At 43.0% G+C, this 22,380-nt stretch overlaps 1 protein-coding gene across 11 annotated transcripts in view; it reads left to right on the plus strand.

Moving 5' to 3' along the window:
* The window catches only part of CUX1 (cut like homeobox 1), a 346,311-nt gene that overhangs the window by 192,740 nt on the left and 131,191 nt on the right, over positions 1–22,380 (plus strand). For all 11 annotated transcript variants that reach the window (XM_033111153.1, XM_033111158.1, XM_033111154.1 and 8 more), the window contains exons 5-7: positions 13,249–13,386; positions 17,355–17,478; positions 21,068–21,144. In XM_033111153.1, the coding sequence (XP_032967044.1) occupies positions 13,249–13,386; positions 17,355–17,478; positions 21,068–21,144 (339 nt within the window). The remainder of the gene's footprint in view (positions 1–13,248; positions 13,387–17,354; positions 17,479–21,067; positions 21,145–22,380) is intronic.

Below are 22,380 nucleotides of genomic sequence, written 5' to 3' on the forward strand. Positions count from 1 at the left end.
GTTTTACATTGTTAGTCTGGATGGCTTCATCTGTCAGTTTTATCATGGACAGATTTTGATGTCATCATGTATATGATCAACAGGGATAGCTTAAACTTGCAAATATTTACATTTTTTATTTTAATACACCTCTGGTTGAGATTTGTGTTTATTAATGTGCTAGCAGTTAGCCACATGAGGAAAAGCCGCGTAGCCGTCCGCCCACATGACTTTGTAAGGACAGCTGGGCAAGGCCCCTCACACGGGGACGTCCTCTGCGACAGGCTCCCTAATCAGGAGGCCAGAGGCCCTCTGCATTGGAATCTGTAGTTGTGGGTGAGAACAGAGTTCAGTGGCTGGCCATCTGTGTGCAGGGTATGCAAGGAAAGGGCCAAGGTGTACTGTTTAAGTAGTCATATTCGCACTTTCCCTCTGCCAGCGCTTCCCGGCCGTGTTGTGTGCCAGGCCCTGGACCATGCGCCTAAAATACAAAATGCAGTTGAGGCTTGACCCCTGCCCTCCCTCCTAGGGTTCCTGTTTGGGTGGTGGGACACGGCTGCAGTACCTTTGAGAAAATATTCCATAATTAAACAGGTTAAATAGACAGCCTCCATCTCCAGCTGTAATGAAATGAGAATTAATACCTCTGCTCTTAAAATGTGACCCTCTTAGATACGTAGCTGGAAATATTCCGGAACGGCCTCCTCTTAAAGGCTCTTGCATAGCTGGAATTTTCCTGTGTTCTCAGCAGAGTTATGATGGCATGCATAATCTGCCAGCAATTAACCTTGCGTGGGTGACTTGCTCTTGCTTCATACTTTTCAGATTTTTTACAATGAGCATGTATTTATCTCTACAATCAGGGGGAGAGCATAAATCAGTAAAATACTCAACTTGAGATCTTAGTTTCTGAATAGCCCTTATCATTGAATTACAAATAAGAACTTAAGCCATGGTCATTTGAGTATTTGTCCACACTTAATAATTTCTGTAAAAGACAACTGACTTTTCTGTCCCAGAAATATCTCGGTAATGATACTTTTTTTAAGTTCCTAGAAAGGAGAAAAAGAGACAAAGTTGGAGAGCTGCCTACCTGCCACCTGCTCGGTGGTATTGCGGAACACTCTGCTTTGGTTGCAGAGACCCTCTTTGCAGGTTCTCCTTGCCTGTATCTATAGCCCCCTATACAAAGAGAATCATCTTTTGCTCCTTGCTAAAATGTGGGTTACGTCCTACAGATACAAACCCTTCAAACACAAAGGCAGTGCCTGGAAGGGTTTATTTTAAGATTCAAATCTTAGGAAGCACATTACCAGTGATATGAAATATTCATTGACTCATGCAGCACTGCTAGAACTCTGTTTCATGGCTGACTTCTCTCCCTTTATGTCCGTAGGGTGACTGGCCTGTGATTGTATGTAGAAGGTGTTAGTTTTCAGAAGTCCTGAAAGAGAACTGGTTAAAGAGAGCCCATTGTGTAGGAGGCTCTATGTGAGAGCCCACTCCCAAATGCTCCTGGGGCGAGGTTTCAGTTGGGATTCAGGAAAACCTCTCCTGGTGAATATCCCCATCGGCCTGTAGCATTTGAGGGTCGAGACAGAAACTGGAAGGTCACTGCTTTTGAGAACTGCTTCTTAACGCTCCTCCATAAGAGTAACAGTGAGCTGGGCCTCTGTGCTCCTCCCACTGGTTTCAGGGGAGGACACGCTATTGGTTACAGTTAGAAAACACTGTTCTTTCCATTTTTCTTTCTTCTTCCTTGTATATCCCCACTCAAGGATCCCACAGCAAAACTCCTGGAAAGAAGTGACAAAATCTTAGTGATTTAGTTAGAAATACCCCCTTGCTTCTCATACCAGGGTTTTAATCGACAGGCCGCTTGGTGGTATTTTTGAAGCCTGTAGCAATGTGTCTGCTCCAGCTGGATCCTGTGAGGCCGTGCCAGTCCATGTATTCTAGGTCTCCAGGTGTTGGCAGAGGAGCCCATGCCCCTCCAGAGAAAACTGTAACCTTGGTGCCCAGACGGCAGGATCCCCTTTACACATTTTCGGTTTGCCTTCATGAAACATTTTCTTCTAAGGATGAACCACCAGCACCATAACGGGACCAAGGAAGGCGCAGCCTCAGAAAGACGCCTGCAGGACAGAGCCGTCTTCTCTCCCCTCTGGGCCGTGGGACTGGCCGCTCCCAAGTAGCCTCAGGGACCTAAAGTTCTACCAAACACTGGAATCTAAGCAAGCAGGCACCTCTCCCACCTCCTTGACCAGGTTAAAACAAATTTGGGGCCTGCTTGGCCTCTCCATTTTGCGCACCCTGTGTCTACAGGCTGAGGAAATAGCTGTGAACATTTTAAAGAAAGGCAAACGTGACAGGATGGGTGTCTGAGTCACTTGCCCCCCGCTTTCATGTGCTGCCTCATCTTCAGGGCTTTCCGTCTGTCCCTCGACACCGGGCTTGCATGCCAGAACCCACGAACCAGGACTTGGGGAATCCTTGGTTCACTGGCGTGGGGCGGTGTGTCGCCTCGGTGCCCCCTTTGCGGTAACTGGGGTGGTCCTGGCACACTTGATATCTAGACAGCTTTTCATCAGTTGCTCATCAGTATGCTAATTGCTGTATGACTAATTATGCCCTGAATTCCAGTTGATTTTCTTAATGAGACAGCTGGGTTAATTATGTAATCGTATGATTACATTAGCCTAGAGTGCCCTGGCGAAAAGCAGCGTCTGCCGCACTGTGATGTCATCACAGGGGTGGCACTCACACGGGGCAAGTTCACCCGCTAGCTGATGCGGGGGTGGCCCCACTGCCCACAGAGCTCTACGCAAACATGGCCTCGGGTTTTGTGGGGTTGGTCTTCTCAGTCCTCACGATATGGAGAAAAGCAGCTCACCACCCTCTCCTCAGCCCCCGTCCCCAGCACTCCGCAGCCCCCCCAATCACCCCACCTAATTGGAAGCCCTGCTTTTCAGCCTCTGTGGCCCTCCCTGAAGTTCACCAGTGTCCTCCTCCTCCTTCGGAGCTCCCCTGCACCAGGACGCTGGGGCTTTATCAGGGTGTGGTAGTGATCCCGGGAATCCCAAACAAAACGTCCCTGGAGGACCGCAGTAAGTGAGCACACTAAGTCCGCACAGCGTTAGCTGGCCCCAACCTTATGCCCTCTGGCCCCCAGCCACGTCCTATTTCAGGCCTTCTTTCCCCCCTGATCTCCACACACCTATTTCACTGAGAAAATATATGTGGTGGGAGTAGGATGACATCTTGCAGCCACTGGCCAGCTCTCTGCTCCTTGTCACAGCAGAAGTTCCCGAAAGCCGGCTACGCCTCCCACCTGGCTGTACTCCTCAGGTTTTCGCAGCCACCTCTCTTCCTCTGCAGGACTCTCCTATTAGCCCTTTTTTTTTCTCCATTTATACTCACCCCCTAGGTGACTGCTGATGTCTGTCAGGCTCGCCAACTCCACGACCACAAGAGAACAGTTGGTTTCCCCCCAAGCCCTCTCAGGAAGGTGAATGGCGTCTGCGTGCACGCAGTGGCTTAGGCTTTGAATGCAGGAATCAGTCTGAATTCCCTTCTTTCCTTCACACCTTGTAGCCAGTCTACCAGTAAGTCCTGTTGACCCAGCCTCTACCTAGAATAGATTCCAAATTTGACCACTTATCACATGAGCCACTGCCACCCTCATCCAAGCCACCAGTGCGGCTCGCTTCATTGATCTCGCCCTTCACCTCCTTCTATCCATCTTTGCACAGTAGCCAGATGGGTCTGAGTCAGTGGTCTGCAACTGCTTTTGTTCCTATACCCCAACAGTAAAACATTTTGAATGTGTACCCCCAGTATATTCTTTCTATCTGATGTACATGTGTAATTACAGCAATATATTAAATACATTGTATATCATATAGCAGAAATAGAATTAAAGGGTGTAATGAAAAGTAAAAAGGACTTACAATTTATATTTTATTAGCAGTACAAAAAACTTCTTCCTCTCGTAAAAGATTATATTTTAAAACCAACTTCATTGAGGCATAATTTACATACAGTAAAATGTACCCATTTTAAGTACACACTATGGCTACCCTCACAGTCAAGAGATAGTAGAACAATTTCTATCACCTCAGAAGTTCCCTTATGATCCCAAATGCCGGCAACCACTGATCTGCTTTCTGTCACTACAAATTAGGTTCGTCATTTCTAGTGTTTCACATAGATGGTGTCACTGGGTCTGTGCTCTTACGTGTCTGGCTTCCTTCCCTCCGCTTGGTGTGTTGGGGAATCCTCTGTGTTGTTGCTGGGGCCGTGCTGCTTTGCCTCTTATTGCAGAGTGGCGTTCCGCTGTGAGTGTGTAGCCAGGTCCTTGCCCAGCTGCCTGCTGATGGACATTTGGATTGTTTAGTTTGTGATTCTTATGAGGAAACCTGCCATAAGCATTCATGGACATTTGTAATATGGACATCATTTCTCTCGGATAAATGCCTAGGACTAGGGCATGGGGTGGGTGCAAGTGTTTAGCTTGATAAGAAACTGCCAAACTGTTTTTCAAAGCAGTTGTGTCATTTTATTTCCCCACAAATGGCACATGAGAGTTCCCATTGCTCCGAGTCCTCTCCTTCACTTGGTGTTGGCGTCTTTTTCAGTTTGCGACATTCTAGTGATGTATAGCATATTTCGTCATGATTTTAATGTGCATTTTCCTGATGACTGGCAATGCTGAATATTTCATCATGTGCTTTCAGTCGTTTATAGATCTTCACTTACGAAGTATCTGTTTAAATCTTTTACCCAATTTTTCAATGGGTTTTCTTTAAAAATTTTTAATGAGTTGGCTTGCAGATACTTTCTCCTAGTTTGTTATCATTTGAAGAGCAGTTTTATATTTTAATGAAGTCCAGTTTATGGGGTTTTTTCTGTTTTCGGTTTTTGCTTTTTGTGTTCTAAGAAATCATTGCCTAGCCCAAAGTCAAATTTTTTCTCCTGTGTTTTCCAGTGAAGTCGTATAGTATTATTAGACCTATGATGCATTTTAAGTTAATTTTGATGTATGGTGTAAGGTAAGGGTCAAGTTTCATTGAAAAATTAATGGATGGTATGTGTGTGAGGTGTTTTTCTGGATCCTCTATTCTATGAGGTCAGACAATTAAGTTCACGAACTTGTTGCGACATTGTTGCTAAACTTTTGATATCAGAGGGATTATTCATTATGAATTTGTACCAACTGGACAAACAGTTAACCAACTTTACTATGTGGAAGTGCTGAAAAGGCTGCATGAAACAGTTAGACAACCTGAACTTTTCACCGACAATTCATGGCTCTTGCATCACGGCAATGCACCAGCTCACACGGCACTGTCCGTGAGGGAGTTTTTAGCCAGTAAACAAATAACTGTATTGGAACACCCTCCCTACTCACCTGATCTGGTCCCCAATGACTTCTTTCTTTACCCGAAGATAAAGGAAACAGTGAAAGGAAGACATTTTGATTACATTCAGGACTTCAAATGTAATATGACGACAGCTCTGATGGCCATTGCAGGAAAAGAGTTCCAAAATTCCTTTGAAGGGTGGACTAGGCACTGGCATCGGTGCATAGCTTCCCAAGGGGAGTACTTTGAAGGTGACCGTAGTGATATTCAGCAATGAACTATGTAGCACTTTTTCTAGGCTGAGTTCGCGAACTTAGTTGTCAGACTTTGTATTTCATTGATTTGTATGTCTCTTTATGTTAATATCATACTACCTTGATAAAGTCAGTCTTGAAATCAGGTAATATAAGTCCTTTATCTTTGGTCTTCTTTTTCAAAATTGTTTTGGCTAGTTGAATTTCTGTATCAGTTTTTCATTTAGCTTGTCAATCTAATTATACTATTGATTAGAGAGAACAGAGTTTGATATCTTTATTGTTGTGGATTTTTTCCCAGTTCCGTTAGTTTTTAATTCACGGTTTGTTTTTTTTAAGCTTCATTTTGGAGTATATATACCTTTAGGAATATTATGTTCTCAATGGCTTGATTCTTTTAGGTTTATGCGATGATCTTTATTCCTGGTAATATTCCTTATTCTAAAGTTTCCTTTGTCTTATTTTAATATAGGCACTCCAGCTTTCTTTTGATTAGTGTTTTCATGTTATGTCTTTTTCTATTCTTTCACTATTAACATATCTTTGTTGTTATATTAAAGTTGTATTTCTTGCGAACAGCTATGTCTTGTTTTATAATCCAGTCTGACAATCAACCTTTTAAATGGAATGTTATATCTTTTAATATTTAATTATGGGTATAGATGGATTTAAGTCTACCATCTTACTGTTTGTTTTCTATTTGTCTTACCTGTTTTTTGTTGTTTTTCCTGCTTTATTTTGATTACTTTTATGATCTTGTTTTATCTCCTCACTCACTTGTCTTATTCGCTATAACTCTTTATTGTCTTAGTGATTACTTTAAGGTTTACATTAAGCATCTTTAATTTATCACATTATACCTTCAAATAATAACATACTACTTCACATACAACATACAAATGTTACAATACATTTCATTTACTCCCTCCTGTCCTTTGTGTATTGTTATTCATTTTACTTCTGCATGTTTTAACCCTACAATACATTGTACTATTTCTCCTTTTAACTAGTCAATTATCTTTTAATGAAATTAAAAATGAAAAAAATTGTATTTTATTTTTACACCTGTATTTACCATTTAGGTGTTGTTTATTCCTTTGTGTAGATCCATGTTTCCATCTGGCATCATTTTCTTTCAGACTATAACATTTCCTTTAAATTTTCGTATAGTGTAGGTACACTGGTAGTGAATTCTGCCAGCTTTTGTTCATCTGAAACAAACAAACAAAAAAATCTCTACCTCACCCTCATGTCTGAAGGTTATTTTTTGTCAGGTACAAAATTATATGTTGGTAGTTTTTGTTTTGTTTTTTTTCCTCTCTCAGGACTGACAGACTTTATTACTGATAGGAAGTCTCCAGTCAATCCTATCTTTCTTCTCCTATATATCATGAGTCTTCTTTTCTCTTGTTTTTAAGGTTTTTTTATTTTATTCTTCTTTTCAGCAATTTGATTTTGCTTAATGGCGTTCTTTGTGTTTATCCTGCTTGAATTTTGTTGAGTTCATTGGGTTTTTAAGTTTATAGCTTTTACCAAATTGGGAAATTTTCATCACTATTTCTCCAAATACACCCTTAGCCTTGATATTGCCTCACAGGTTGCTGAGGTTTTAGTAACTTTGTTTTCAGTCTCTTCTCTGTTCAGCCAGTTTCCATGACTGTGTCTTTGAATTCACTGATTTTTCTTTTGCAGTGTCTGATCTGCTGTTAAGCCTCTCTGGGGAATTTTTTTGCATTTCAGATACTGTATTTTAAACTCTAGAATTCCAGTTGTTTCTTCTTGATATCTTCTTTCCATGTTGTATGCATGGTTTTCTTTAAATCCTTGAGTATGCTTATAACTATTTTCATCTTTGTCAACTACTCCCATTATCTCTTGTCATTTCTGGTTCTGCTTTTATTAACTGATTTTTTTTTCCTGCTAAACCTGCTTCTTTGCATGTCTAGTAATTTTTAATTGGTTGGTGGACATTGTAATTGTCAACTGGATTTTATTGTCTCTCCTAAGAGTGTTGAAGTTTGTTTTGGCAGACAGTTAAAATACTTGTAGATCAGCTTGATCATTCTGAGGCTTGTTTTTAAGCTTTTGGGGTTGGGTCTGGAGTAGCCTTTACTTCAGGATTAATTTAACTCTCCATTCTGGTGTGGCCCTTCTGATGCCTCTACTGAATGTCCTGGCTGTTCAACAAGTCTCTCCACTCTGGCTGGTTGCAACTATCTGTGAACTCTGGGTTGTTCACTTAGGCCTTCTTTGTAGTTCTTTGCCCAGACTTGGGGAGTTTCCTTCTATGTGTCTATATGCACCTCATCTTTCAGCAACAGGCTCTTAATTACTCTTCTGCAGATTTCTCTAGCTCTTTCTTCGCATAGCTCCCTCTTTCCAGTGTTCTGCCCTACAAATTCCAGCTACCTCAGCCTCCCAGTGTTCTGATCAGTGTCTTCTCAACTCCAGAATACTGGCATGCTTGGTTTCCCCTTCCCTGTGCTACTGTCTAGGAAGTGCTTCCTGGCAGAAAGTCAGGGTGATTTTAGGGCTCACCTCATTTGTTTCCCTTCTCTCAGTGATCACTGTACTGCTCTGCCAGTTGGCCAGTATCTGTAAATGGTTGTTTCATGTAGTTTGCCTAGTATTCTAGTTGTTTATGGCCAGAGGTCCAGTCCAGTACCAATTTGTCGTGACCAGAAGCAGAAGTCTCCAAGATTTTTAAATTTTGTTTTTGTTTTTAATGGCTGTCATAAATGGTTGGGAAAGATAACTCACAAAGATACATAGATCCAAACCAAAACAGTGCATTATTGGCTATCTTGATGTGATTTATACTTTTGAAACCTGTATATCAGTTATAAGAATATATTATTGAAGTTCACCTACTAAATTTTCATTTTTCCTGATAATCTACTTTTTTTGCTAACTAGTCAGAAGATCCTGTATTTTTAATATTACTAACAAATGGTTTGAAACTCCTTTTGGCCAATATTTCATCAGATTTAAGTTGGTCAATAATCAGTAACATTTATTAGATGTGAACTCCATGCCTGGCAGTTTTCTAAGTGTATGCACGTATTATCTTAGTAATTAAGTATGAAGTAACTTGTCCATGGTTGTACAACCAGTTAAATTGCAGAGCTGGGATTTGAACACATGCAATTTGGCCCACACTCTAAACCATTATGCTGTACTCTCTCTCATGTGATTACAGGCATTGAGACATTTTTGTAGAGTATGTTGTCTTTGCTATAAGTTTATATGATGATGGGAACAGGCCAAATACCCACTTTTTAAATGCTGTCACTATAGATGACTTTCTTTCAAAAAGTAGCATTTTCCCACTAAGTATTAAAACATTATGTTGACTTCAAAGACATAGATTATGGGTTTCTTGGTCTTTTCATTTGTTTGTTTGTTTCTAATGTCTTCCAGACAGCATATTACTGATAGCCATCTGCCATCACAGAATAGGACAGCTAATTTGGAACACTTCGTTTTTTAAAAGAAAACTATGTACTCATCTTTAAGCTTAAAACTCCTACTTTGCAACTCTTTATATATTCTTTTGTCTCATTAATTGTGTTCATATTTTTGTTAAATCCTTGAGTGCAGACCTCCCAGGCTGACCACTTGTCCTTTGCCACTCCCCCTTCCCTTCATTGCAGCCTCGTCAGCTTCTCTGTGACTTGAATATGTCACGTTCACGCCCACCTCTGGACCTTTGCACTGCTGTTCCCTCTGCCAAGTGTCTTCACAGACTCTTCACTATCCAGATACCAATCCCAGTGTCACCTCCTCCGGGAGACCCTCCCTGTCCGTCTGTCTCCAGGACCCATTCCCCATTCTTCACGCCCTGTTTCCTCTCTTCTTCGTGCTTGGGAGTACTCAAAAGTACTCTGTTTTATTTGGTTTTGCTTTTTGTCTGTCTCCCTCATTTCAGAATGTCAAGTCTTTGAGAACAAGGATTTTGTCTTAGTCACCACGGTGAGCCCCCAGCACCCAGAACAGTCCTGACGTCATAGAATGTGTACATGGGTGCCAGCCATAGACTGAGCCATGACGGCTCTTCCCTGCTCCTTTTCCCCCTACATGCTGCGTCTTCCTGATGGACTGACTGCCCCACAGTCTCCATGGGTCTAAACTCTGTCTCCTTGTTTTTAAAATCTGCTTTTCCCAGTTTCTCTATCTGGGAATGGTCTTCCACTCATCTGATCTGCATGGCCCTTCTTGGTTTCCCTTTGTTATTTATGAACATGGTTTATCTCTACCGTGAGGCTGGTCCCAGCTGACTTGGCTGAGTGTCCATCTCAGGGTATCACTCAGGCCTTACCCAGAGCAGAGAGATAGATGCTTAGGAAATACTTGTTAAATTAGGACTTGAGGAGACAGGGTAATTTAGTTGGCTGCTGGTTCAGGAAGCAGACATCTTCATTAGAACTTTGCTTACCTGTTTGCCTGGCCAGCTTCTCTCCTCCCCCTGTCCCTTGGGTGAGATGCCAGCACCAGACATATTGCAGATCTGCCTCCCCCGACCTCTGACTGTGACAGCTGGGATTAATGAGATAATGTTACATGTACTTAGGAGGAGGTACAGAATGAATATAGGTGACTGTTGTTGTTTGTTACAATTATGTTCTTTGAGTCCTGTGTTGTGTATTGAGCTATATATATAATGCTTCAAAGAGTGTTTTCGGAATTAATATTAGATGATTGTAAAACACATTGCAAGTTTGTCACATTGGGTGGATGGAACTGGCACTAAAGCATGTTGAATTGGAGGAGGCAGGGAAGATGGGTTGAGGGTTTTGTGGGTTCCTGTTCCATGCATGGGGGTATTCTCGTGCCTCCCCCAGACATTTCCCTGATTGAGCTGTTGAGATCGGAGGCTTGTGATGTTCAGAATAAGGCCTAACAATACTTGTGTGGGGTTTAGATGGCATTGGAAATCATTAATGAGACAAAAAGTTATGATTTCCCCGAGATTAACGTGCAGGTTGGGGTTTGGCATGCCGAAATTCGTTGTTTTGGTCTCCAGCCCAAACATGCTAGAGTCATTATATTGTCATGTGGTAATTAGCTGTTCCTTTAATGCAAGTAATAAAAATTAAGCCTAAGAGGTACTTTAGCAATGCTTTTTACATAATCCAAAGCAGTATTCAAATGCTGTAGGCGTTTAGTCATTCAACTGTATTGTAGTAAAGTTTGAAGTTTAATGCACAGAGATGTTTGAACATTCAGTTCATTCTTTATTCTGTGACCAGTTTTGCTACTTAGGCATTAACCTTAATAGTGTTAAATTAAATATACATGCCATAATGAATAATTATGAGATTGCCAGAGTTTTCATTTATAATATAATGCTTTGAAAATTTGTCTAAAGGTCTAGTTACCATTCACTTGATAATGTGCGTGTTATTTTTGTGTGTCACTGAATTCCTTGCTGAATCAAACGAGGGAAGCTGTTTTTTATTTGAAGCAGACACAGTGGGTCCTGGCCTTTTAAAAGGAATGGACTGGAAAAGTTGTCAACAGAAATTTTAGGGATGGAAGGAAGTACACTAGCTGAGCTCTTTAAAAATATAATTTGTACTGGCAACTGTGCTGGAAACCCTACATGAGCGAACACTAATAGAATTTTATACAAGTGCAGCGGTTCTCCTTCTCCTCAATCGTTTCCTGACCTCTATATCAAGTTCAAATTGTAGTTCTGTATGAAGCACCCACTGTGGGCATACTGTTTATTTCCTTCGGGCCATTTGCCCAGCATGAGGTCACGGGGAAGGGGGGAGGTACCTTGGAAAGATACTGAAATTAAAAAGAAAATAACTATACCTGGAATGTTCTGAGGAATTTCGTCTTTAGTGTTATTACTACTCCTACTTACAAAGAACCATCTCCCCAAAATAGCTTTTGAAATCTAATTTAAAATAAATATTTTAATGCTGATTAAAATAATAACAGAAAGCCACAAATGAGAAAGTGATGCAGTCATACACGGTGTATACACACAGAATAAATGCCCGGCAGCCTGGGCTTTCACGTGATGGACAGTGTGGTGATAAACCCCACGCGCAGGTCGGCCGTTGTGCTGGACGTATCCCAGTGCAAGCCTTTTGTAAACGCTGCAGCAACGTTGGCATCTCAAAGAGTTCCTGGCTCCTGGTGGACGCGCCAACTGAGCATGGTGGATCTAGCCCTCGTTTCCAGGAACCAAGGGTGGTCTGAAAAATTAATGACTCTGGTATTTGAAAATTAAGTGAGCTCTTGACTATATACCCTTGTTGATCTACTGTACTTGGTGTTTAGCATTCCTCAACCGGAGACTAAATCCTTGTAGCCATCTCACAAGTGATGCTGGCGTCCATACCAGAAATATCTTCAATAATCTTTTCTAAACCCAGCGGACTTGGGTGTTCTACTCTGACGGAACCTGGGAGTTCTGGAGGAAGTGCTCCCCTGGGGCCCAGCAGGTGGATTATAGGCAGCAGAAGAAAAAATAAAGACTTAAGTTGACGCCAGAAATATTTAATGTCTCTCCATTTTTGTGCTAAATGAACGTAAAGGCCAAGAGTCAGAACCACAAATTCCGTGTCTGTGCTCCCTAATTTTAGATTAAAATCCCGTGTTTTTTGAAGTATATATGATGGCAGATAGTACATTGAATTGGCCATAAGACCTCACCTAACTGGCCCATACGCTATCTCCTGCTGTTTGTACTATAATCAGAGTGTGGTGGCCTCCTGGCCCAGTGGCCTAGGACAAGTCACAGCAGGTTGGCTCTCCAGCTGTGCCTCTGGGAAAGAGCGGAACCCCCTGGGGCAGAAGCCTAGCAGTCTCCAGCCCTCAGCGTACCAGCTGCTAAGCCTTCCTCAGTAAAGGAGGATTGTGGTGGAAAGGGAGCAGGTCCTACCTAGGGCGGCCTCTTATAAAGACTGTGTTTATTTCCTCCACTCCATCAGGGGACCTTCCTTGTTGGAAGAACAGTCACTTAGAGTTAACAGACTTGGGTTCGAGTTCTCTCTGCCCACTAACTAGCCAGGAAACCATGGGCAAGCCACCCGCTTCCCTGAGCTTTTTAATTTCCCCTTCTGAGAAAGGAACGTGGTATATGTCTCACATCTCTTTCCCAGGATCGTTGTGAGGCCATAAGAGAAAACGTCTGTGACAGTGAGACGCTCTCAGTTTCAGGTCTTATTTCCCTTCATAAGCGTTATTGTAAACTTGAGGCTCATGGCCCGTCTCCATGCACGGTGCATCCTGCCAGGACACTCCAGATGCACGGGTCGTTTCCCGGGCCCCTCCCCTTGCCGCCGCCTCGTGTATCTGTCTTCCTGTCAGCTCAAAGATCCAGTGTCACACCGTGCCACAGCAGTGGGCACATCCCAGTGAGCCCATGGCCATTCCGACCCTTTTCACGCGTTGGGGCCCTGGGTGGGTCTGTGTATACATCCTTTGTAGGCAGCAGACAACTGCCCCCAGTCGTGGGGCTCCCAGGGACTCTTTGGGAGGCAAAAAGGCCACAGGTGCCCCAACTTCTGGCAAGTGGTAGCTGCCCTGGGGCTGCCTGCTGGCGCCCAGCTTCCTGGGCACCTGGGGAGACCTGTGGTCATGAAGGTGGCTCATCTGTGTCCAGAGTGGGCTGATGTGAGTTTCATCTCGTGCAGATCCCGTACCAGCCCTGGACCTCGGGCAGCAGCTCCAGCTCAAAGTGCAGCGCCTGCACGACATCGAAACGGAGAACCAGAAACTTAGGGAAACTCTCGAAGAATACAACAAGGAATTTGCTGAAGTGAAAAATCAAGGTTGGTGGAAGATGCGTCCTTTGCTTGGCCTTTTTCTTTCCTTTCCTATTTTTTTTTTTTAATTGCCTTCCCAATACTGTTGGGACTAGCTCTAATTGTAATATACGTCATAAAGTCAGGGTGGAGTAAGAATCTGAATCGTTAAAGAGAGATAATAATAATGCTTAGCTATTGAGAAGTAAAACTTTTCCTCTGCACAGCAACTACATAGGTTTTATTGCCCTCCAACGGGACCGATCAGGATTCTTTTAAAATTCTTCCTGTATCATCATGTGATAGGATCTGCCTTTTAAAAGACTGATGCGTTGCCTGTGGGCGACACCTGTCAGAGAGCCAGCTTATGATCAAAGGGTCACATACAGTAAGTCATTTAATAATTGCTGCCGATACATTAAGGCTTTAGACGCATGTGCAAGTCTGCCTGCTTAAGCACGACTATTTCCTTGTCAGCGTCACCTATTCATTACGAATTTAATGAAAGAAAACCACCTCTTGGTGTGGTTGCCCAGCAGTCAACAAGACAGAGAGGGCAAAGGTTGCCTGGCTTTCCCTGTCAGGGAAGGACAAAGAAATCGCTCCTGCACCTAAAAGGCAGATGTGTTCAGAATCCGGGAACCTGGTGGCTTCCTTGCCTTAAAGAAAAATCGCAGCTCTATCTGACAGCAGCTGCAGGTTTTTCAGGCAACTCCAATTAGAAATGCGGCTTGTTTGTTTTTGTTTGGAGTTTGGGTGAGGAAGGAGCTAGAAAGGAGAGGCCAACCAATTGGGTGACTCCTCCGAGTGGCCTTCTCTTTAATATACTCCAAGGCCTGGATAAAGAATTAACTGGTGAAGACTTTGAAAAGCGTCCTTGAGCTTTGAGACCATTGAAGACAGACTTGCAAGGAAGGATTGTCCACGGAAAGGATCGGAAAGTGACTGTGATGAGAAGCTGGAAGGTACAGGCCCGCACAGTCCAGGCAGCAGTCCTGAGGGCCCCTTTCCTCGGGGAACCAGAAAGGGGGCACAGCCGAGACCCCCACCTCCATCTGGTGCCACAGGGAGCGGTGAGTCATTGGGACAGCTTTGTCCTGCTGGAAAGTGAGGTGTTGGACTTACTAGGCTGGGGTCCGGGGGAAAGAAGAGCTGCCTTCTCCTCAGCAGGAGTTGCTTGTTGTCAGGACCAGTGCTCAGGCGAAGGAGACCTGTAAGCACACACACCGGCATCATTGCAGCACTACCAGAAAGGAACGAGGTTGTTTTCCCCTCCCCGTGATCTCTGGCACATCCACTCTTGGTGTTGTCTTTGTTTTGCTTTTGTTTTGCTGGAGGATGGTGCAGGTGCTGGTCTCCTTTTCCTCGCTTTGCCTCTTTGGTGCCTCTGTGGCCAGTTGCCCAACGAGTAGCCATTAACTGAGTGTGAGAGGGTCTCCTCCCCAAAGGCCTTACCTGAGAAGCGTTTATAAATGAAATACTATATTATATCGTCCAAGACTGAAGAACAAAGGCTCCAGGGGCAGGCAGACCTGGTTGGAGTCCCTTCGTTGTCACTACGTAGCTGTGTGACCTTGAGCAAGTGATCGCACTTTGTTATAAACCTCATTTTATTGGGGGAGTGGGGTGAGATCTCATACTAACTGCGTACGATTGTTGTAGGGTTATGAGATGCAGGTGAGGCATTTAGTGCTGTTCCTGAAATTCAGTAAAGATCAGCTGCTCTTAACGAGCTCTGTTGTGTTTTCCAGAAATTTCTCCCCTTTTTTTCTTTCTTTATTGATATCTTAGCAGATTTTCCCACCCTTCAGAAAAAATGTCGATTTCCTCTCTTTCCAATGTAAAAATGATTTCAGTGTGGAAGCGTTGGGGTACACATCACTTCTTTTAGTCATCACAGCCATATTGTAAATTGATGAAAAGTTAGAGCAAGAAACAAATGTCTTTATTATGTGCTATAATTCCCCCCGCTTTAAAGATGAGTAAATTGGGGCCCCAGGCACGGCTAATTAGAGCAGAGAACTTCAGTGCCCTTTCTGCCATGCCGGTCTTCTTCCTCACCTGCTCACTTGTAGGGGATCCTGCTGGGACACACCCAGGAGAATGTCCTCCTGGACCCAGGCCTGGGTGCAGGAGAAGGTCCAGAGGCAGAGGCTCCAGGACAAGCCAGCCCCTGGCCTAGGCTCGGTCGATCAGAGAGCAGCACCCCTGGGGTGGGGGGTGGCAAAGAGACCTCATCAGGCAGAGTGGGAGCTCCCAGCTAGTCCCCCACACTCGCCTGAAAGGAGCATAATGTGTCCGACTGAGAAAACCCATCGGAATGAGCACTGGGGTCCAGCCAGGTGTAGGGGCAAGAAATGCCGTAGGTTTACACTGTCGCAGAGCCCATTGACTTAAAAGAAAGTGCAAGCGTTTTCAGAGGTGACCTGCCTTGGTGTCCGTTTTGGGAGTGTTCCTCTGTGCCCAGCTCTGGCCCTGTCGGTGTGGCTTGACAGTGGTGTATGTCACCAACCTTTATGCTCACACAGCTTTTTCTCTCAGGACCAAAACAACCAGTGCAAAAGGCAGAAAGCCCCCCATTCTTCTTTAAAATGCCTTGCCAGGGTCATTAGTTTTAATTCCCTCTCTCTCCCTCAAAGGAGAATCTTCTGGATTCCGCTTAATAAAAAGGGCCAGTTTCTTCTCTTAACCAAAGAGCCTTTAGCTTTCATCCATTAAGCCACGTGCTACTAAATGCCCTTTTGAGGTGCTGCTGCCTTGCCCAGAACGTCTATGCAGCTCAGAGAGTAAAGGTGGACGTGAGTTACAACCTGAAGGAACAAGGACACCAGTCCACGATCTTATTTGGGCAAAGACCTGGCAGGTGGCGTTGTCACATGAGCTGGAGCCCCGTTGTCACAAGCCCTGGGTGGGCCGCACCCTGGTCAGCAGCGTCTCAGCCCCTGCATTCATCTGTGCCTCAGCCATTTCCTGAGCACCCGCCTGTGCCAGGTGCTGGACCATGCATAGCAGGTATAGTCCCCCAAGAGCTCCACTCCTTGGAGCTGGGACCACAGTGCCCGCTCTGCCAGCGACCATCCAGCACCCTACCTGTGGGAGGGTGCATGAGGACTGGTCTTGCCCTGGAGCCACCCACAAGTCTGAGTTAGGATCCTGCCCCATTCATTACATCTGCTTTGGTGTTCCCATTTGAGGCAACCAAAGTGACGGCTGTAAACGTGCCATCGCTGGTGGTGTGGCCTGGGCTTTCCAGGGACGGCCTGCTCCCCAAGGTGCCATGTGTCCTGAGCCTGGGCACTGCTCCTTCATCGCACAGCCCCGCTGCCCGCACCCTTGGCCCTCACCCTCCCTTGGGTGCAGCCCCCCCCCCACCTCCCCCAGGCAGTGTGTTTCTGCTCTGCACATGCAGCCTTAGTCCACCAGACTCTGGCCTGGGCAGAGGGTGCTCTCAGCACCCAAGCTGCAGGTGGGTCCCTTCCAGCCAAGGATATGCACGCTGGATCCACTTAGCACACTCCATGTTTCATCAGTGACACAGCATAGCTGTGCCCACCCAGGGAGGCCCAGACCTGACTTGGGCTAAGACGGAGTCTTCCAAAATGTACACACAATTATGAACTGTTTTCTTTGTAAGAAGTACTTAAACCCACATTAAAACTTTATTAATTTCCCTCAGTAGAAGACTAATTTAAGACTCATCAATAAGATAATGTTATATTTTACCATTGATCTCCCCTGTTTTTTTAAGTTGTATTAGAGAAGCCATAGCTCTTCTTCCCAGCAAAATCCATTGATCCGCCTCAACCTAAACGTTTAAAGTTCAATTTAACATTTAGGGAGTAAAAGGTCTCCGAAGGGACTCGTAACCATTGATTTTGTGTCAGAGTTGAAGAGCTAAAGTTTAAAACACACCGATCCCACTCGGTTACGAAAGCCTGTATATATAGCTACACGGAACTATGCGTCTCTTACTGGAGTTTTTTTTCTTTCTGCAGAGGTTACGATAAAAGCACTTAAAGAGAAAATCCGAGAATATGAACAGACTCTGAAGAACCAAGCCGAGACTATAGCTCTCGAAAAGGAACAAAAGTTACAAAATGATTTTGCAGAAAAGGAGAGGTGAGTGTGTTTTGGGGTTTATATATACTGACGTAGTGTTTTACCCCTAAATGTCACATGACAAGACAGTGTTAAAATGTATCTGTGCCCAGGTTGTAAGCCAAAATCCTAGGGGCTCTAGGCAAAATTTTGTTTGAAAAATGAAGGAGCGTGTCTGTCCGGGCTATGCAGGGCATGAAACGCGTGTGGTGGGTACACGGCAATTACGTCACAGCGCTTCATGTATCAAGGAGCTGACATCAGTAAAATATGTTAATGAACCATCCAACTGCTGTGACTTTTAGATCTCGGGCCGCCCACTTCACCCAAAACTTCTCCACAAATAATGAGTTAGTTTTTCACTAGCATGATGATTTAATGAAAGTTATATTTCTTGTAAAAACTGTAAGGACTGTCGAACTTACCAATTCAAATGGCATATGTCGGGGTTTTAGAAGTCTGGTGCAATTCAGATTTTATATTTTAGCCCTATTGTGAAGAAATGTGTTGTGTGTATTAACTAGAGGCACCAAAGGCGTGGTTTGTAGCGAGAGGCCAGGCGTGATGTTGTTTCCGGTTGACTCCGAGGGCAGCTATTTGCGCTTCTCTCTGCGGCCTGTCTGCGGTACTATTACGCTGGCTTCATTAAGGGCGGAATGCCCACTCCACTCGCCCTGTGCCTACGCTGCATCTGCCAGGCCCACTCGGAACGTCTCACTGAGTCCAGGACGGACCTGCAGAGAGGCCATCGCACTATACAGATGGAGAAACTGGGCGTCAGATTAGGGATCTGCCTGTGCTCTCCCACCTGGTCAGCCTGCGGTGGACGGGCCTGAGCCACTACTGCACCCGTGACCTCTGTGCTCAGATGTGGCTCCCCAAAGTCCTCAGGAGCACGGGGCCGCCTTACCAGCTGCTGGGAGAGTGGGACGGGGCACTGTCCCCAGGAAAGAAGAAGCCACACAGAGCGTCAGGGGCCCAGAGTGAGCAGACTCGTGGCCTTACAGATGCGGGACTGTCCTAAATAAGCCTCCTAAGAAAGCACTTTGTGAGCAGAGAGAGTGCTCACCACGTCATTGATAATGGTCAGCAGGGGACATACGCAATTGAAGTGCCCTGCCAGTGAGACTCGGGTCAGTAAAAGATGGGCCGTCCCGACTGGAACATTATGCAGCCATGAAAATAATAGTTATGTGGAATTCGCAGGAACAGCAGAAATGTGTCCAGCATAAGATAAAGTGGAAAATGCATGATACAAAATTATGTACAGTGTGATTGCATCTACATAGAGCAAACTCATGCATTGCAAAAGTGGAAATAAACCCATATGGGAATTGAATCCAAAGTTGACTTTTCAAATTAGGTAAAAGGATTTATATTAAAAGATGTGAATAGGTGAGGAGATTAAGAAGTACAAATTATAGTTACAAAATAGTCACGGGGATGTAAAGTACAGTACAGGGAATATAATCAATAGTATTGTAATAACTATATATAGTGCCAGGTGGTCCTAGACTAACCACTATGCTGTACACCTGAAACTAATATAAAATTATATTGAATTGCAACTGTAATTGATAATAAATAAATAAAATACTATGATGTAAAATTTATTTAAACCTGTAAGAACCAAAAAAATAAATAAATAAATTGATTTTATAGATTCCCATAACAAAGAAAAAGATGTGAATGACTGATCACCGGGAGTGGAGGACAAAGCTAGATCTTTACCTCCTTCTTTACATGAAAAAAATTGAAATGGATCTTGGATCTAAATATTAATGATTAAATCATGCACATAGTGGAAGAAAACTTGGGCAAATATTTTGTTTTTAATAATTTTGGAGTGAGTGGGGAATATCTGTAAGCATAAAAGGAAAGTTATCTAAATATAACTACGTAAAATTTAAAATAGATTTTTAAAAACAAATACTAATAAACAATATTTTTAAAGCATCAGAGACTGGAAAGAAGTATCAGCACCACATAAGAAAAGGGCCTAATTTTTTATACAAAAGAGCTCCTACAAAGTAATCAAAAAAACACCGATACAAAAAAATGGGCAAAGGCAATAAGCAGTAAAAGTAAGTTTGACTTTATCCAGTGTTGATACAGGAAAACAGACTCTCGTGTGTTATTAGAGGGAGTTTAAATTTGTGAGGCTTTTTTGTTGGGAAGTTTCTCCACATCTATCAAAACAAACAAAATTGCACATACCTTTTGCCCATTATTATCCAACAAATTCATTCTCAGAATTACGCAACAAATCTACATAGTGGTCATTGCAGAATTCTTTGTAGAAAGAAAGGAGAAACAAGCTAAATGTTTATAGAGCCTTGGTTAAGCCAATTATTTAATAAGAATGAAGAAGAACTGTATATGCTGGAGTAGAACATTTCCAAAGTATGGAGATGAATGAAAAAGCAATCTTCAGAATACCATGTCTGCTACCATCCCTTTTGTCCTAAAGGAAAGGGGAGAGAGAGCAGTGTTACATTATCCTATTACACTCTAGGATATTACATATGAGTGTGGGTTACACTACAGTATATTACATGACTTATACTATATAGTAAATTACATGAATGTATATTACACTGTGGTGTATTACATGAGTTTATATTATACTACTGTATATTATCTATAAGAGTATATTACACTATAGTATATTGCATATTACTTTATATTTCTGTACATGTAGAAATATTGTAGAAGGCTCTGAAAGAACTCTGTCTGAGGAAGAAATGGAGCCAAGGAAGGGAAAGGACGTTTTACCTTCCATGCTCTTACAATATTTGTGTTTTGTGTGTTTTTTAAGTCAGAGCATATGTTAACGGTAGTTTTGTAATTGGAATATATGAAAGTGTGAGCAGTCCTTTTCCATAGGTGATTGAAATTTGGGTGATTTTTTTCTTTAAACTATTATTCCTACTTTTCTGTATTCCTAGGTTTATTATTATGAGAGAATGTGTTATGTTCATATGATATAAAAATAATAAACTTATTTTTAGAGAATTTTCTACAGGTTAGGAGGAAGGAATGCTATTTATTGACCAGGGAATTCATTTGGATATCATGGGAAATAAATATATGTGGAATGTAGTTTAAAACATTCAAAATTTCCCCCATTGGGTATTACAGTTGCATTCGCATTCCATTATAACAGAAGTGGAACAGCTGTCACATCTATTTAGTACATCCTTTATTCCAACAAATTCCTTCAGTGTGTCAGCAAAATGTAAATGTATCATTCTTCGTGGGCTAACTTCAGAAAACAATGAGTGCATGATGATGATCTTTTCTTCTTTTTATAGCTGGCATTTCAAGAACAAGTTACATTTAGGATAACCTTCTATCTACATCAATTACCACCCATCAAGTCCCACAGGTCACGCACTTCATGTTATGTACCACGTGGGTACAAAGTTGGGGTGTGTAGGATCAGTGAGCGGGCTCCACAGTGCTCGTGGGTTACGAGTGGTACCTGATCGCGTGCCTGTCGCCAGCTGTGTGTTTCAGGGAAGATAGCTGATTGTCGTAGCTCCAAAACACAAGCTGTTTGCATTGGTAAACAAGATGACCAATTTGGTTTTATTCTCTTCCTTTTCAGAAAGCTGCAAGAGACACAGATTTCTACCACCTCAAAGCTGGAGGAAGCAGAACATAAAGTTCAGACTCTTCAAACAGGTGTGATATTCTTCATCCTAGTCAAGTTGATGCAGGGAAGACTGAAATGGGGGGAGTTTGGTCGATCTCCGGGCCCCCCAGGTCCTCTCTGATCCCTGTTGCCCTGCCCGTGGTGAGCCTGGAGGAGGGGAGCCGCAGCGTCTCTACCTTGACTCCTATTAGTCACCCATGTTGAGTTGTTAGTGTTGAGGTGGGAGGATCTGAATTACATCTCTATCCCTTCCATGAGACATCCTTTCTTCCTGCTCTTTTTCCAACCAACATATCTAAATCACTAACTGTCAAGAATTGACATTTGGAACAATACTAGGGAAAAAAAACGCTTATTTCTACCCTAAGTGAAGTTAAGGAGAACAGTAAGAACAGACCTTTAAAATCTAAAAGATACCAAAAAAGGCTACGCTAAATTTTTAATCATTGTTTTCCTTTTTCTTTGTGTTCTGAAAGGGAAACAGCACTATATATTTAATTTAAATGTGGGGGGAAAGTATTAGAAGACATAGTCCAAGTTAAAACATAAACGACAGAGTAGGAGAAAATAATCACAACAAATTTAACAGACACATGAATACTCAAAATATATAAAGACTTCCTACAAATCAATAAAAACAGATCAACAGTCCAGTAGAACAATGGGCTAAGGAAGTGAACGTGCAGTTTGCAGAAGAAATGCACGTGGCTGATACACACATGTAAAAATCTTAACAATGTTTAACACTCAAGGAGATGTTAATTAAATCAGTGAAAGACTGTTTTGCCTAAAAATTTTTTAGGCAAAAAATTTTTAATTCGTAATATTCGGTATTGATGAGAGTATAGGAAAATAGTCACACTCGTAGTATTAGTGGGAATGTAATTTGCCCTTTGGGAGGCCAGCTGGGTGGTATCGATCTGAAGTTGGGATGTCGAGCTCCTTACCCTAGCCCCTCCACTTCTAGGTACCCCAAAGTGCCTGGCATGTGGTAGGCAGGCTCCTTTATACCAGAGCTAATTGTTACTGATACTCCTGCGTCCTGACATGGAGCGATTTCTGTGCCATTCTGCTTAGGGGAAAGGCACGTCTCAGAGAATATTTGTATCATCTTATTTATGGGGGATGAAAAAAATATACATATATGTGCAGTTATATATGGAAATATTTTTTAAATAACAAAATATATTTAAAAGAAGGAAATCTACACACTATTAACAGTGATTATCTCTAAGGAGGTGCATGGGACGCGATGAGGTAGAAGT

Source organism: Rhinolophus ferrumequinum, chromosome 7 (assembly GCF_004115265.2).
Source record: "Rhinolophus ferrumequinum isolate MPI-CBG mRhiFer1 chromosome 7, mRhiFer1_v1.p, whole genome shotgun sequence".
Lineage (NCBI taxonomy): Eukaryota > Metazoa > Chordata > Mammalia > Chiroptera > Rhinolophidae > Rhinolophus > Rhinolophus ferrumequinum.